Raw genomic sequence first — 17,096 nt, forward strand, 5'->3', positions numbered from 1 at the left:
CAGTTTCCTATGTAGCCAGGATTGGCCTTAAAACTTCAGTTCCTCCGCTTTAGCCTCCAAGGTGCAGGGATCACAGGCAGGGGCCACCAGGCCTGGCTTTCCTCCTCCATTTCTTCCCCTCCCCCTTTCTATCATAGGGAGGCTGCAGCCCTCATGGCATTTAAATTCTAAGTATACAGGAGGTATTTTTTTTTTTAAGATTTATTCATTTATTATATATGAGTACACTGTAGCTGTCTTCAGATACACCAGAAAAGGGCATCAAATCTCATTACAGATGGTTGTGAGCCACCATGTGGTTGCTGGGAATTGAACTCAGGACCCCTGGAAGAGTAGTCAGGTGCTCTTAACCCTATAGGAGGTATTCCTAAGAATAAGGACGTGCCTTTAATTCCAGAACTAGGGAGGCAGAGGCAGGAAGATCTTCAAGTTTGACACCAACCTGGTTTATAGTGAGTTCCAGGACAGCCAGGACAGAGAAATCCTGTCTCAAAAAAATACCCTCCAAAAAAAAAAATAAGGGCTGGAGAGATGGCTCAGTGGTTAAGAGCACTAACTGCTCTTCCAGAGGTCCTGAGTTCAATTCCCAGCACCCACATGGTGGCTCACACCCATCTGTAATGGGATCTGATGCCCTCTTCTGGTGTGTCTGAAGACAGCTATAGTGTACTTATATGCATAAAACATCTTAAAAAAAAAAGAAAAGGGCATCTAACCACCAACAGCATTATCCAGTCTGCAGAGGTTAACACGCTTATTGCACTGTCATCTAGTATTAAATACGTTCATGGGAGGATAATACTGTAAGTTCAGATGCCAGCTCGGGCTTCAGAGTGAGACTCCATTTCAAGGGAAAAAAAGAGAAGTTCAAGTTTCCTAGGTGTTCCCAAAATACTCCTGCCAGTGGTTTGGTTGAGCGATGACCCTTGTGCCTTCACAGTACTGACAACTGAAGGGTGTAGGCTGGGTGTGTACGGTGCCCTGCTCCCTTGTGCTGAGGCCACTGGCAAAGGGACTTGTGAGCTGATGACATGGCTTGTCTTAGCTGAGAGGTCTGTGCTGACACGAGACCAGGCCTCTCTTCTCCCCAGCCCCTCAACCCAATGGCTCAGTTTTTGCTTATGTAGAAGTCGGAGGCTGACACAGGATGTCTTCTTCAGCTGCTCTCTACCTTAGTTCGTTTTCAGACGGAGTTTCTTAAACAAAAATCAAACCAGAGCTCACTGATTTGGCTGGACCAGCCACCTACCCAGCAGACTGGGGATGGATTAATGACTCCAGTCCATGGCTGAACCCTAAGACAGGCAGCACCATCCTACTGAGATGGAGTGACCACAGGCAGACACAGCGTGCTCCTCGATTACCTTCGATCTTCTCTTGCAGCGTGTCCTCTGAAAGGTCTGAAGCTAGGGCAGCCAGTTTACTCAGGCCGAGAAGGGTTTTTTTCTTTGCAAAGTAACGGGTCTCCATATTTGCCAAACCTAGCAGTGTTGTATGAGCCTACAATAAACAAAACAAGGAAGCTGTCTGAAAGGAAAACACATTGGTGAGCAGTGAACCAAGCTGGGGTCAGTGTCAAAGCAACCCACAGTGAGACCGCAGGCTGACAGGGCAAGCACAAGAAGGGAGACTCGGGAGACTCCTCCCTAGCACCCTGTCCCCAACACTTCACTATACACCGCCTCTCTCCTAATCTGAGTTGTGTGCATGTGTTCCTGTTTGTGTGCACGCAGGGCAGAGGTACTTGGTATCGTTAAAAAATGTTTTTAACATTTATTCTATGTATTTATTTGAGTGTTCTATCTACATACACACCTGTGTGTCAGAAGAGGGCTTAGATCCCATTACAGATGGTGTGAGCCACCATGGGGTTCCTGGGAATTGAACGCAGGACCTCTGCAAGAGCAGTCAGTGCTCTAACTGCTGGGCCACCTCTCTGTCCCCAAGTTTGGAGTCTTTCTTTTATGAGACAGTGTCTCTCACTGAGCTCGGAGCTCATGAACTCGGCTGCCTGCCCAGGGAGCTCCAGGATCTGCCTATCTCTGCCTTTTCAGTCCTGAAGTCACATGTGTGCCCTGGAGGTCAGTCCTGAAGTCACATGTGTGCCCTGGAGGTCAGTCCTGAAGTCACATGTGTGCACTGGAGGTCAGTCCTGAAGTCACATGTGTGCCCTGGAGGTCAGTCCTGAAGTCACATGTGTGCCCTGGAGGTCAGTCCTGAAGTCACATGTGTGCCCTGGAGGTCAGTCCTGAAGTCACATGTGTGCCCTGGAGGTCAGTCCTGAAGTCACATGTGTGCCCTGGAGGTCAGTCCTGAAGTCACATGTGTGCACTGGAGGTCAGTCCTGAAGTCACATGTGTGCACTGGAGGTCAGTCCTGAAGTCACATGTGTGCACTGGAGGTCTGGCTTTTACATAGCTTCCCAGGATCCTAACTCAGACCCTTCTGTTTGTACAGCAAGCACTTACTGAGTCATCTCCACAGATTCCATGATTTAAATTTTCATTACAAGTCATTAGCAAGAAAAAACTATTGATTTTATATAATTAATAAAATGTTTACAATTTTAAAAATTTAGTGGACCGAGCGCAATGACCCCCATCTGGAGTAACAGATGTGCACATGTCTGTCTGGACGCCCACATGGGTGGTGTCATCCCAGACACATGGGCCTGGGCTATGTAAGAAGGTTCCTGAATGTGAGCCTGAAGACAAGCTAGCAAGCCGAGTCCTCCATGGCTCCTGTCTCTGCTTCTGTTTGAGTTCCTGTCCCAACTTCCTTCAGAGATCACTGTGATTAGGATGTGGAGGCCAAATCAACCTTTTCTTCCCTAAGTTGTTCTTTGTCACAGTGTTTATGACAGAAAAGTGTATGTGTTAAGAATCCATTAATAGTATGTTTTAAATGAAAAAAAGGAAAAGTTTATTATAAGTTGACACATCTTACGTCTATATATTCACGGGATACAAGATGCAGTTTAAACATGCATACAATGTGAAAAGGTAACGGCTAACAAACACATCTACACCACAGGAACTTACCGGTCAGAGACGGATCATTAGATAAGCAGGCTTGGCACCAGCATGGACCACCTGAGTTTGATCCCTAGCACTAGGGTGAAAAGAACTAACCTGAGGTTGTCGTCTGACCCCTCCCCGCAGTGCTCACGGTGCGCACACACACAAAATGATGTAAAGAATTTTAAGTCAGGTGTGGTGGCGTATGCTTTTAATTCCAGTACTCACAAGGTAGAAACAATGAGACCTCTGTGACTGTGAGGCCAGCCTGGTCTACAAAGTCAGTAGTCAGTTCCAGATTAGCTAGGGTTACAGAAGAGACCTTGTCTCCAATGAGAAAAGAAAACTCAGGGTTGGGGATTTGGCTCAGTGGCAGAGCGCTTGCCTAGGAAGCGCAAGGCCCTGGGTTCGGTCCCCAGCTCCGAAAAAAAGAACCAAAAAAAAAAAAAAAAAAAAAAGAAAAGTCTAGATACTATCCATTTACCAGCTGTATAGCTATAAATACTTCTTCTTTTTTTTTTTTTTTGGTTCTTTTTTTCGGAGCTGGGGACCGAACCCGGGGCCTTGCGCTTCCTAGGTAAGCGTTCTACCACTGAGCTAAATCCCCAGCCCCTAGCTATAAATACTTTAATTATTAAAACTGAGATTAATTCAAAGTACTTAAACTACATAACCAGCTACTTCTTATAACCGAACCATCTTACCTTTTCTAATTCTTGACTATTAATTTCATGTAACCAGCTGAGATGCTCATGGGCTTGCAAAAAATTTGCCAACTGTCCATGCTGAGAAATGGGCTGAGATAGCAATTTGCCCCGCTTTCCTTTCTCCAGGTACCAACGAAAGAGAAAGTCTGAAAAATTCTACAGAGAATAGACCAAGAATATGTCAACAGGTAGTAAAACTGTTTTAAAATATAAAATATTCAGTCCCTTTTAGAACCCCCAAACAGAAAGAATCCCTCCAACTTTTTACCACGTGTGTGTGTGTGTGTGTGTGTGTGTGTGTGTGTGTGTGTGTGTGTGTTAGGGCGTGCCCACATGTGCCACGTTAAGCATGAAGGTCAGAGGACAACTTGGGAATTGGTTCTCTTTCCACCATGTAGGTTCTAGGATCTAAGTCAGGTCATCAGGTGCTAAGCTACCTTGCAGTTCCCCAAACAGAATTTTTTAGCAAGTAATCCTGTGTTCTAAAAATACAATACAATATAGTTGGGGCTGAAGAGCTGGTTCAGCATTTAAATCACTGGCTGCCCTTACAGAGATCCCAGGTTCAATTTCCAGGGCCCACATGGTAGTTCACAGCTATATTTAATCCAGTTCTTAGTGATCCAATACCCTCTTCTGGCTTTTTCCAGGCATGCATGTGGTGTCTAGACATACATGCAGGCAAAACATCCATATACATTTACTTAAGAAGCAAAGCAAAACAAAATACTGTCCCATATGATTAGCGTCTGCCCCTCATGGACAGTGCATTCCTACTCTTGAATCCGGCCATCTCTTGACAAATCGACTAAGAAGCACTGGTGTGAGGGCTGGAGATTACTCAGCAGTGAAGAACTCCCACAAAGGACCTGGTTTAGTTCTCAGAACCTACATGACGGCTCACAACCAGCGGTAACTGATGTTCCAGTGGATCAATGCCTTCTGACCTCCAGAGGCATTGGGAACGCCCATGCTGCAAATATAAACCCGGGCAGGCAACATCATAGACATCAAAGAAACAACTGAAGAGAAGTGAAGCACGAGCATCTGTGCTAATACAGGACCCACATACTGGTCCTCACAAGCACACTGCACACACACCACCAAAGGTCACTGGAACTCAGTTACATTAAAACCTGTTCAGCCAGGCATGTGGTTTAAAACCCAGCACTGCAAAGGGAAGGACAGGTGGGTCTCAGCTAAGGTCAAGGTTTAGCTACAAAAGAAGTCCCAGGAGACCCTATTTGGAAAATGAAACCTGTTTTCTTTTTTTTCTTCCTCAAGCCATTGACAGCTACTTATACCCAGTGGTTCGGCTCTGTAGTGGCGGTCTGAATTTAATACCAAATTCCTTTAATAGTGGAGGGGAATGGCTTTTATACGGTTAACTCATGGGACAAAGTAGCTATTTAAAGGACAATCAAATCATCCTGGCAGCATCAGGCATCAAAACTTTGTCTAAAAACAGAAAGCTGGCATCAGAACTGCTGATGGTAGGAGCCTGTCTGAGTGCTCTACAGGCCGGCTCCCCGCCTGGGAGGATGCTCTGTTTCAAGCGATCCATCCCTGTACTTCAGAGGTCAAACCACCAAGGTGAAGGTTTAACATTTCCCAAAGGCGTAAACCTCCCCGTGTTTATGTGGTGGTGTGATGAGATGTCCCCTACGGGTTTGGACATTTAGTCCCTTGTCAGTGGCACTGTTTGAGTAGGTCTAGGGGGAGTGGCTTAGTGAAAGAAGTATGTCACTGGCCTCAGACCACGCGTTTCTAGATGAAAGACACGCAGCCTTTCCATGTTTAAACGGCCCTAGGCAGCATGACACCCCTTGGCCTGTGAGAGTCCACTTCCCTACAGATGACTCCGTTACTCATTTCCAGGTTCCATCTGGGCCGCTCTCAACAATAACAAGGCAGCCCTCTGGGCCACGCTCTCTTGTCCCCAGCCCATGGTAGCCCTTCATTTTTAAAAATGCTTTAGGCAGCACGGTAGCTAGGCAACTGTGGTCTAAAGCGGGGAGGAACCCCGCACCAGGACTTTAAAGATATGTTTACAACACGAGATGGCTGACAATGAACAGCCTCACCCCATCACCCCATCTCTAGCTTGCCCTCTCTGCTGGAGGCTCAAGATGTGTGAGCCTTCTGCTTTCGATGGTCATGCGTTTGCTCTGCCTCTGTAAATGTAAACGCACTCTTCCCTAGTTGCCTTGGTGATGTTGTATCACAGCAACAGAAAGGTAGCTGACAACCATTTACATAAGGACGAGTATGCTGACAAGACAACATAACGTGAAAACCTGTCATCTTCCCCTCTCACTCTTCTTCATTTCAAAGCCACAGCAGCTTTCTGGAAAGGGAAAGCCTTAGGCAGTGTGGTACGAGAGCCCCACCCCCACCAGTGTGGTTACCTGGTCAGCGAACTGGGTCATGTAGCGCTGGAGTCGGGCCTGGTTGTCCGTCTGCTCACACATCTGCACCAGGATGTCGAAGTCACAGTACTTCTCTGCCAGAGAAGCTGCCCATGGGTACTGGCCTAGTGTGACTTCAGGAGAAAGAGGCGATGCAACATCAGCTGTGCCCATTCCTGATCCTCCTACTCTCTCCTGAGAGGCAAATGCAGCCCTCGGTCCCTTGCTGGTCCTCAGAGCAGACCCCATCACTCACTAGCAGAACAAACTTTCCTGATCTGGCTATGAAAGGAAATTGCTACCCGCTCAACACCATGCCACCACCGCCGACCACCAGGCCCTGTTCTAAAACCAGTTGTTCACATGAAGGCCTGAGTTCGTTCTTCTGAGCCAGCCTCTCAAGTGCTAGAAAGATGCCACCCCGCCGGGCACGCTGAACCCCATGGTTAAGGGCATCTGCATCGACAGATTTCCTTTTTCAATCAGTTGACCCCCCTGTGCTGTTTGTATCAGAATAATTTTACAAAGCTGGATGACATGAATTCAGAAAGCTCTCCAAATGTGCCTGGTCTGCCCTGGTCACAGGCACATTAACTGCACAGATTGCACTGTGTGAGCTCTCCAACCCCTACCCACAGCCATTTCTGACGCTCAGACACTCACGAAGGGGAGAGAGGAGCTCCGATCTTTTCTGTAGGTATTCCACTTCCAGACTGCTGTATCTTTCTTGGTCACTGGATTTCTCCAGAGACTTCAGCTGGGAAACGTAGCTGTCCAGGAAGCAGTCAATCAGGGCCACCAGCTGCTCCATCACGATGCTCCGGAGGTTGCTGTCAGCCTGAGGGTACACGGTCTTCAGGATGATCCCGTGCTGGCGCATGATCACCGTGCGGATGCCCGATGGACCACTTGTGGCTGGAAAGGCCAAGGTAACTTCCTAAGATTCCATGACGGTAGGGGAAGGCCAACTACCTGGAAATCAGGGCTCTCCACTGCTCTAGGAAACAAAGCAGTGTTCAGGTGATACCCGCTCATGCCCTGTGAACCTCATCTTTTTCTCAGTGGAGATTTTCTTAACACAGGTCCATGTGACACTGTGTCCTTCCCAATTCCTCAATGCTGCTCCACTTACTCTGTGACATGAGTGGGAAGCAGAGTCTACTCCTCCAAAACCTCCACCCGCTGCTGTGGAGGCCTCGCTACTGAAGCCTCGCACCATAAATCCACTCAGACAGGAAACACCAGGATGGAGTCAACAAAACAGACAAGCCAAGCAGTGGTGGCCCATGCGTTTAATCCCAGCACTCGGGATTAACTGGAATCTCCGAGATTGAGGCCAGCCTGGTCTACAGAGTGAGTTCCAGGATAGCCAGGGCTGCACAGAGAAACCCTGTCTTCAAAACAAAACAAAGAAACCAACCAAGCAACCAACCCAAGGGACCCTTTGAGTCTAAAGATGTCCGTTAAGCTGTCCTTCATTTCACTCACAAACCTGCCCTAAGGACTGACACAGCACTCGCATGGCAGACTGCGGGAGCGTGTTCTGAGCAGGGCAGTACCTGTCCAGGGCACATACTCGGGCTCCTTCCCTAGCGGCTCCTCCCGACTGTACATAGAGCCTTTGTTTAGGCGGTAGTGAGCGGCAGCCTGCAGCATGTCCTGGGGAGATGAAACACATCGTCACATGTGGGAAGCAGGAAGCTGTCAGTACCATTCAGTCCCTCTCTTCTGTGGGACGCTTGCCTAAGGAAAGCCTGCAGCAGCAGCCAACAGCACGTGCGGGCTCTTTCAGGTTTCAAAAATCTGCGTTACTCCATAATTTAACTTCGTTTCAGAAAGCTAAAGTAACCAAAGTAGAAAAAAATGTCACTATAGGGCTGAGAGATGGCTCAGCGGTTAAGAGCACTGGCTGCTCTTCCAGAGGTCCTGAGTTCAAATCCCAGTACCCACATGGTGGCTCACAACCATCTGTAATGAGATCTGATGCCCTCTTCTGGAGTGTCTGAAGACAGATTTTATATATATATATATATATATATATATATATATATATATATATTTATATTTATATATATTTATATTTATATATATATATATAAATATATATATTTTCTTTAGGAGCACCTGAATGACACCTTAGGTAATGATCTAAGTAACACATCTTGAGCGACTAGCGCAGAAGGTAGGTGTAGCAGCAGAGCACGTCCAGCTAACTGGAGCTGAGGCTGCAACAGGAGTTCAAGGCCAGAGAAATGAGTGGACTCTGGCAGTTACATTAACAGCAAAACCTCTGCAACGATGTTACAGAAAAAAAGAGAATCCTTTCCAGACACAAAGGTAAATTATAGAACCATTAGTGTGCACAAAGGAAGAAGAATAAATCTGTTAGTCCATAAGAACACAGGCTGTCCTAGCTTTTTGGAATTTAACAAACAGCGATAATCTCAGAGCTCAGGCTACACAGAGCAGGGTTAAGAAAACCACTCTCTTGCCCTACCCTGGATGGTGGCTGACACGTTACCTTGAGGACTGTATTGACATCGATCGCCACTTCTGCCCACTCCTGAGAGACCAGTGCAACGTCACGCAGGACTTGTTCTTCATGCTCCAGGAGGCACTCACAGATCGTGTCCACCTGGGACACCTGAGGGCAGAGAGCCACAGCATTACGCTCTTAGGGATAATAAATAGGTCCTCCTTGGCAGGCTGTACTCCATCCTTCAACAGAGGCTAATATACTGCGGAATGATGAAAGTAAATGTGACCTGTAAGTTACTGTCACTTCAGCGAATAGACGGAACCCAGAGGTGACTTTCGGCACCCTAGAGGATGTGTCTAACGAAAGCCAATGAAGACTCCATGCTCTCACCAGTGTCCAGTGGTGCAAACACAGCTGCTGTGCTATGCCACTGAGTCGGTCTGAGGGGTTAGCACTGCCTTTATGAAGCCTTGAATGGACCCCACCTCTTCCCAAAGCAATGACAAGGTGGGGCGCTCCTCCAACCAGGCCTCCTGCCCTTTTCCTGTCTATAAGGGCTGCCAGAGCAAACATGGCCCTCTGCTGATGTAAGCAACCATCTCTTAACATTATTAGGACGCTTCAGGAATGTGCCGCTGCTATGTGCAAGCAGACAGGATAAAGTATCGCTCCAGAAAGAGGGCTGATGGGAAAGGACAGTCACTGGGTTATAGTCAGTTACGTAGAAGCTTGGTCTTGGGCCAGTGAGACGACTTAGCCTGCTGTCATGCCATTTGACACATTTGACTCCTGGGAACCACAGGATAGAAGAACTCCACACATAGGCCACACGTATAAACACACACACACACACACACACACACACACACATGCACACACACGCGCACGCACACACACGCACACACACGTGTGTGTGTGCGTGTGTGTGAAAAAAGTTTTGTTTGTTGCTTTTTTTTTAAGAGTCTGGTCTTGACAAAGTCAAACTGCCAACATGCTAGAGAGCAGGCGCTCCTATGCGCTGCCAGCAGTGCTCAACTCTTCATCCTAGAGCAAGCTAGAGGCCTGAGAGCCTACTGAACGAGGCCCACTTCCTGTGCGAGTCACGAGGAAGCCCCTTTCTCAGTCAACTGTATCTCCTCCTGGAGGGCACCAAGTAACAGTCTCCTAAAGCAAGCGCCCGAGCGAATACATTATGAGGTCTTTAACACTCTGCCCCCAGGGACGACCACACATGGCACAGTGCAGCGAAGACACAGGAGGACAAGAACTAGCGTGCATCTGACCTCTCGAAAGAAGACATCGGCAGGAGTCAGGCTGGGGGGCACCTCACACTCCCTCTTGTTCAGGGCGAGCAGGATAGCTGCATTCACCAGGTCTGGCAGCCGAGAGTGGTGGTTTTTGAGTGTGATGGCAGCTGACAGCTTTTCTGCATGTTCACAGAGCAGCAGGCGGGTGGTCATGGGTGTCCCTCTGATTGGATAAGAGTCCAGCCGTCTAAACAGGCCGACCTCACAAAAGCAAAACACAAGCACATGTTCTCAGAAAGCACTCCTAGAAAATGTGGCCACATTCTCCTAGGAGCTTCCTTGCTATAGGCTACTGCTGGGCGACATTGTTCTCAATGTGTATAAGGTAGAATCATACAGGGCTCCATGCAGGGAAACTCAAGGAAGCCAGATCCCTCCAAGGAAACACCCAGAAGAGGACTAGAACGCCAGCCCAGCCCTTAGCCCAGTGCTGAGGCTTACTTGGTGAAGGAAGTCCACCAGGAGGCAGTGAGCTTTCATCTTGTCCTCCAGCTGGTGCAAAACGATCAGCGAGGTGTTGCTCAGCCCAGGGGCCTCTGTCACAACAGAGCAAAGTGCAGACACAAAACCATTTTCAGAACAGCAGCAGACAGAAAGAAACAAAAGCTAAGAGATCTAAAGGAGCAGAGCCCCAATCCTCAGCAAAAGTTACACACATCACTGAGATGTAGCACTGAATATATAAGTCAGTGGTGGCTCACATTAGTAATCTGACCTTTTGGTAAAGCAGAAGCAGGAGATCACAAGGCTAGCCCAGGATACAGTGACTTCTGGGATATCCTAGACTACAAAGTGAGAGCCTGTGTCAAGAGCTTTTAAATTCAGAGAAACACTTAGCAGTGTTGACACTGTACTTATTCAAAACAAAAGGTGTGCCCTGGGTTAGCCACTGTATGGTTTGGCTCCAAGAAAGCAGCAAGGAAACTCCCAAGTCCTTAGTAAGGCACAGCCAACATCTCTGAAGCAGATCTCTGTGTGAAGAGAGATGTGCATCTGAGACAATTTCTGGTAACGGGGAATGCACAGCAGTCTAAGTAGGTTGTCACCTGGGACAGCTGGGGGAGGTGACATGGTGGGAAGTCACCTGGGACAGCTGGGGGAGGTGAGGTGTTCACTTCTGAATGCCAAGTATTTCTCCAATACCCGGGAGATCCTACTAGCCGATGCTTGGAGTGTGCCAAAATTATTTACTTTGCAGCAAGTGAGTACCAAATGCTTACCAACACCCCTGTGATGGTTACTCTTGGCTGTCACATGCAGTGACACTTCTGGAAATTAAAAACTCAAGCCACTAGGCACACCTATGGGAGTTTTATTTAACTGGATCATTTGAGATTGGTAGGAAGATCATTTGAGGTCAGAAGACCCATTCTAAATCTGGGCCATACCCTGTCATGGCAGCCAAGTAAAGACAAGGGAGAAGCTCTTGCTCTTCGCTTGCTTGCTCTCACTCTCCCTGGCAAGTCGACGCCTTCACTGGCATGAGAGCTGACTTTTCTTTGGGATTCTGGTGTACTGAAGGCCAGCTGAGACAGCCACCCTTGAGGACTGAACAACTACTGGACTGCTGAACTTTCTGTTGGTAACCGGTCATGTGGACTAGCTGGACCACTGCTTGTAAGGCGCTCTAATAAATTCTAAATACTTACTCATTCTACCACTTCACTTTGTTCCTCTAGAGAACCCTGACTAACACAATCACGAGGCTGTTTTAGATAAAAATGCTGACAATCATGACTTGTTCTACTGACACACAAGGCCATGTGTTTGGGGCCCTTGTCAGAATTTGCCAGAGGAAGGCTAATTCTAATTGCTTGAGATGCTAAAAGTACGCGGAGTGGTCACTGAATGCGGAAACCACACTCCTGTCTGCTCTGTGTTTCGATGCCTTCATCATCTTGAATCAAGTTGACTTACCCTGGGGGACAGACTCTGCCCAGCGTGGGTCCGAGGCTGGGTAGTCATCGATCAGGTCCACACTGATCTGAGTCACAGCCTTGTCTAACTCAGGATCTGACTCCAAGTCAGTGTGAGAGGAAAAGAGCTCATCAGCCATCATCTGAGCGCGGCCCAAGTCTTTCCTGCAGTGAATGGAACATGAATGCATCTTGAAGACAAAACATTCCCAAGCTCAGCACAGAAACACCGAGGTCAAAACCACACGTCCATGCTTCAGCCCAGAGGACTGCTAATACTACAAGAATAAAGTTCCCGTGCCGCTGTGCACTCATCAGTGCACCGAATCCTTGTCAGGCCGTGCACTAGGCAGTGACTGGGACGCTTTGCAAAGTCACAGTGGCATCGGTTAGACCACTAAACACGCAGTGGCATATTCACAGGCAAGTGCTCGGGCATGGAAAGACAGACAGAACTGTGATGGTTCACGTGTTTACTGGACAGGCTCTAGAATCACCTTCAAGACAAATCTCCAGAGTTTTCTAAGTTGAGGTGGGAAGACTCCCCCATTGGCTAGACTGAATAAAAGTGAAGTGGAACTGAATATGTCCATTCTCTGCTCTGCTTCTTGACTGACTGCAGATGCAATGCACTCACCACTCCCTGTGATGACCACTCCCCATTCCCTGTGATGACCACTCCCCGTGATGACCACTCCCCACAATGTCCACTCCCCATTCCCTGTGGTGACCACCCCCATGACCACTCCCTGTGATGACCACTCCCCATTCCCTGTGGTGACCACTCCCCGTGATGACCACTCCCCACAATGTCCACTCCCCATTCCCCGTGATGGCCACCCCCTGTGACCACTCCCTGTGATGACCACTCCCTGTGATGACCACTCCCTGTGATGACCACTCCCTGTGATGACCACTCCCCATTCCCTGTGATGACCACTCCCTGTGATGACCACTCCCTGTGATGACCACCCCCTGTGACCACTCCCTGTGATGACCACTCCCTATGAGAGATGATCCCCGTTGGCTCTAAACTACAACACAATTCCTTCCTTTTTTAAGCTATGTCTCAGACACAACAATGAGGAAAGTAACATACCAGCAAGCACAAAGAAGGACAATAAACCCTTCAGAGGGGAGGAGAGCTCTGTGGAGGAAGAGGCCAAGAGGGGATGCTCAGCCATCCACAGAGCATGTTCTGTTGTCAGCAAGGAAGCTGCATCAGATGAGAAAAACAGGCCACCTAGTGTCTTAGCTAGAGTTTCTGTTGCTGCAATAAAGCACCATGACCAAGAAGCAGGCTGGGGAGGGAAAGGGTCATTCAGCTCACACTTCCACATTGCTGTTCATCAGCGAAGGAGGTCATGACAGGAACTCAAAACAGGGCAGGATCTTGGTGGCAGGAGCTGGTGCAGAGGCCATGGAGGGATGTTACATACTGGCTTGCTTCCCCTGGCTTGCTCAGCCTGCTTTCTTATAGAACCCAGGACCACCAGCCCAGGGACAGCACCAGTGAGCTGGGCCCTCCCCCCTTGATCACTAACTGAGGAAATGCCTTACAGCTGGGTCTCATGGAGGCCTTTCCTCAGCTGAGGCTCCTTCCTCTCTGATGACTCCAGCTTGTGCCAAGTTGACACAAAACCTGCCAGTGCACCTGGAAGAGTTTAGGGAACAAGTTTTAGAGCAACAGTCTAAGGGACAATGAGGGCTCTTCTAAACTAGGGAGACATGAGGAAACAAGCAGATACCAGTAAGGCCGAGAGGAAGAGAAGTGCAGTGTACACTGAGAAGGGATGAGAGATTTGAACGTGCACAGCCTGGCAGACTGGTGTAAGGCTGCGTACAACCCCAAGGCCCCAAGAGATGAGCAGGCCCCACTCTAGTTCTGTCAAGAATGGGAAGTTAGAAGACTCTGGTAATAACTCAGAACTCTAGTGGTAGAATGATTTTTTTACCGTGAAGTGTCCACTTCCTTAAAATTCCTAGTGCAGTCCTGAGCCGTGCACAAGTAGAGCTCGTGGGAATCTAGGGCATAGTTGTGTTGGGCCAGCAACACTTCCTGCGGCTATTCAGGCTGAGGCCCCTTCCTGTACCTGGTAACCCTCTGGAAACACTTCAAACTGCCTGCATCAGGTGGGCCACACTCTGTCTACCTGGAGCCTCACGGTGCACTCTATTTGGGAAGGATTAGTTAAGGATCATCTCAGGGGTGGGCCCTAGACCCAGGGCCTACGGCTGTTACAGTTATGTGTGAGCGCAATGGGACAAGCCCGATACCCCAGCACTAGGATGCAAGGCTGAGGGAGGATGATCTCAAGTCCTAGGCAGCTTAGGCTCCATGAGGAGATGCCTCAGGAGAAAGAAACTCTGGAAGCATCACAGGCTCATCAGGGGCCATGGCTGTCGGGATGAGAGAGGCATGAAAGCACTCCCCAGAACCTCCAGGGCACCTGCAGCCTTGGAGTGTGAGCCCCACAAGCCACAGAGTTTATGGTAATTTGTTTTGGTAGCCACAAGAAACCAAAGTCAAAGCTGGCTGCGTTGTCAGGTACCGTCTACAAGACCATCCCTAGAGACCTGTGCAGGACCAAGTAACCCAAATCTCTCTAGGAAGGCTGAGCCAGAAGTCCAAGGCCATAAATAAACACCACACTGTCTAGCGCGCCCCCATGTGGACAGGAAGGGGAGTCCAGCAGACCATAAAAAGGCAGCCTTAGGGGCTGGAGAGTTGGCTCAGCGGTTAAGAGCACTGACTGCTCTTCCAAAGGTCCTGAGTTCAATTCCCAGCAACCACATGGTGGCTCACAACCATCTATAATGAGATCCGGGGTCATCTTCTGGCCTGCAGGCACACATGCAGACAGAAAGCTGTATGATGTACATAATAAATAAATAAATATTTAAAAAAAAAAAAAAAGGCAGCCTTAGACTGACACGCTTAGATTCTCAGAAGTGAACACGCACCATCCTGCAGACTGTGTGAGCGAGGGGCGGGGCGGGTGGGGCGGGGCAGGTGGGGCGGGGCAGGAACTTGGCAGTAGAGGCAGTAAATGCTGAAAAATCATCCTTCCAAACCAAGCTGTGCAAAGCAAACTACTGCCCCTCACTCCTCTCTCAACCCCACAAAGGACTAAACGCCAGAGTCAGTAACCATCCTGCCACAGTTCTGGCAAGAACAGACTTGGTAGGCAAGGCGTGGCCATGATTTTCCCAAGTCCGTTCAAACATAACCAACGCTGTCTACGAAGGGAAGCACGTAACAGGCAGAAAACGTGCTGACAATAAACTGAGCTGTGACCCCGTGCCCACTCGTGCCCTAGAACCTAGACGGCACAGTTCTAAGGCTACTGTGCCCAAGCATACGCAGTCCATCAGGAATCCTGCACTCCACACACAAGCCCGGCCAGCCAGGAAGACAGTGGGGTGGTTAAGTTCCAGGGACTCTGCATAGGAGACTCTTCTGCTACAGGGGAAGACGTGGTCAGGACGAAGAGGGCTGAACTGATCTCTGGGCTGGAGCCCCAGGCTTCCTGTGGCTGTAGGGATCTACTTGTACAAGACCTAACCAAGATCACAGATGCTTCCCCAAACTCTCATCAATAAAATGTATATACATTTTTCAAATAGAGATAAATGAAAACCAAATAACCCAAAGCTAAAAATAGACAACACGTGAAGTTTTTTTTTTTTTTTTTTTTTTTGGTTCTTTTTTTCGGAGCTGGGGACCGAACCCAGGGCCTTGCGCTTCCTAGGCAAGCGCTCTACCACTGAGCTAAATCCCCAGCCCAACACGTGAAGTTTTATCTGTTACGTTTGACTCTCAGGACTATTTGACAATCTCTGGAGAGAATGTGGTCATAACAAACAGGGCAGGACCAGTGTGGTACAGGCTTCTAGTGGAGAGGCCTGGGGTACCGCTCAACAGATGACCCTAACTGGTTACCTGTCTCAAACGTCAAGGCAGCGATCACACACTACAGGAAGCAAAGAGCCGCCAGCCAAGACCTTAGAAATGTGAGAAGTCCAGGCAAGAAACAGCCACTTCGGAATCTGGGCACAAAAGAGAGAGCACAGCTGGGACCCGCCCAACTGCCATCTGCCCAGACCTCCAACAGCCAAACTGCAGAACCTGAGCAAGGCTGCAGAGCCACTAGGTTCTGTGGAACTGAACCTCAGCTAAAGAGAATACGTCTCTAACATCCATCACACTCGATCTGCAACTCACTCGCTCTGATCCTCTACAAGGGAGACCTTGTCCACTGCCTTCAGGATGCAGATTTTAATGGCCATTGTTTCCCACAAAGGCTGTGTCAGATCCAATGTTCCCAACCTATGTGGAGCCTCTTGCGGCTCTCAGGTAGACAATCATGTAGAACCCCAGCACCCACAAAGACCTCCTCACCACTAGCTCTTGGTACCCACCAGTGCACAGCAAGCATCAGTCAACTGTGTCCCACACAATCGGTAAGCTGTTTTTATAAACGCTGTTATTCACAAGTTTACCCCTGTGTTATTCGAATGCTGATTTCTCTGCCCTCACATCTTGTTTCAATCTGGACAGGGCACTGTAACACTCGTACCAAGAATCTCCTGTCTCAAGCTCATGTGACCAATTCTTACCATTTATTCTCTGCCTTGTCATTAAATGCTGATCACCCAATGGCTGGGCAGAATAGAGAACAGGGTGGGACATCCGCCAACCAGAGGAAGGAGAGAGGGATATTCAGATCCTCGAGGCGAATGGAGGGTTTAGAGCTATGAGGAAGGGGTCTGGAGAAAGATCATGGAAACACACCTGACCCCGAGGTGCCAGATCAATAATAAAATCCAAGGATGGGATGGGAGGAGGCAGATTAGCATAGGAGGCTGAGGGAAATCATTTAACTGCTCAGCTATTGAGAGCCATTTTAAATAAATCTTGATTTCTCTGTGTAGTTACTGGGGACTAAATTATCTGCTAATATTTATATTAATAATGCATTTATAAGTGATTTAGTGTGCTGTGCCAGCTGAGCATAGTGTCCATGGCTACAGATCTAGCAACAGAGGGGCAAGGCGGGAGGGCCAGCCTGGGCTACATGGCAAGACCTAAAAAACAAGGAGTGTGCTGGGGTGGCAGGAGTGGCACCTGCTCTTTCAGAGGACCTGAATTTGGTTCCTGTCACCCTCATCAGGTGCCTCATAATCACCTGTGACTCTAGCTCCAGGAGATCTGATGCCCTTTTCTGGATTCTATGAAGACACGCACACGCACACACACAC

The 17,096-nt window shown here is 48.6% G+C and overlaps 1 protein-coding gene across 2 annotated transcripts in view; it reads right to left on the reverse strand.

Moving 5' to 3' along the window:
• Nucleotides 1–17,096, reverse strand: part of Nup133 (nucleoporin 133) — a 49,107-nt gene that overhangs the window by 8,759 nt on the left and 23,252 nt on the right. The window contains exons 1-10 of one of the 2 annotated variants that reach the window (XM_087594300.1): nt 15,778–15,977; nt 11,836–11,999; nt 10,360–10,454; nt 9,895–10,119; nt 8,654–8,776; nt 7,692–7,791; nt 6,796–7,047; nt 6,133–6,266; nt 3,722–3,880; nt 1,365–1,500 (exon numbers count right to left, since the gene is read on the reverse strand). In XM_087594300.1, coding sequence (XP_087450426.1) covers nt 1,365–1,500; nt 3,722–3,880; nt 6,133–6,266; nt 6,796–7,047; nt 7,692–7,791; nt 8,654–8,776; nt 9,895–10,119; nt 10,360–10,454; nt 11,836–11,977 — 1,366 coding nt within the window. In that variant the 5' untranslated portion in view covers nt 11,978–11,999; nt 15,778–15,977. 2 annotated transcript variants of the gene reach the window in all.

The sequence above is a fragment of the Rattus norvegicus genome, chromosome 19 (genome assembly GCF_021556685.1).
Source record: "Rattus norvegicus strain SHRSP/BbbUtx chromosome 19, alternate assembly SHRSP_T2T, whole genome shotgun sequence".
NCBI classification, from domain to species: Eukaryota; Metazoa; Chordata; class Mammalia; order Rodentia; family Muridae; genus Rattus; species Rattus norvegicus.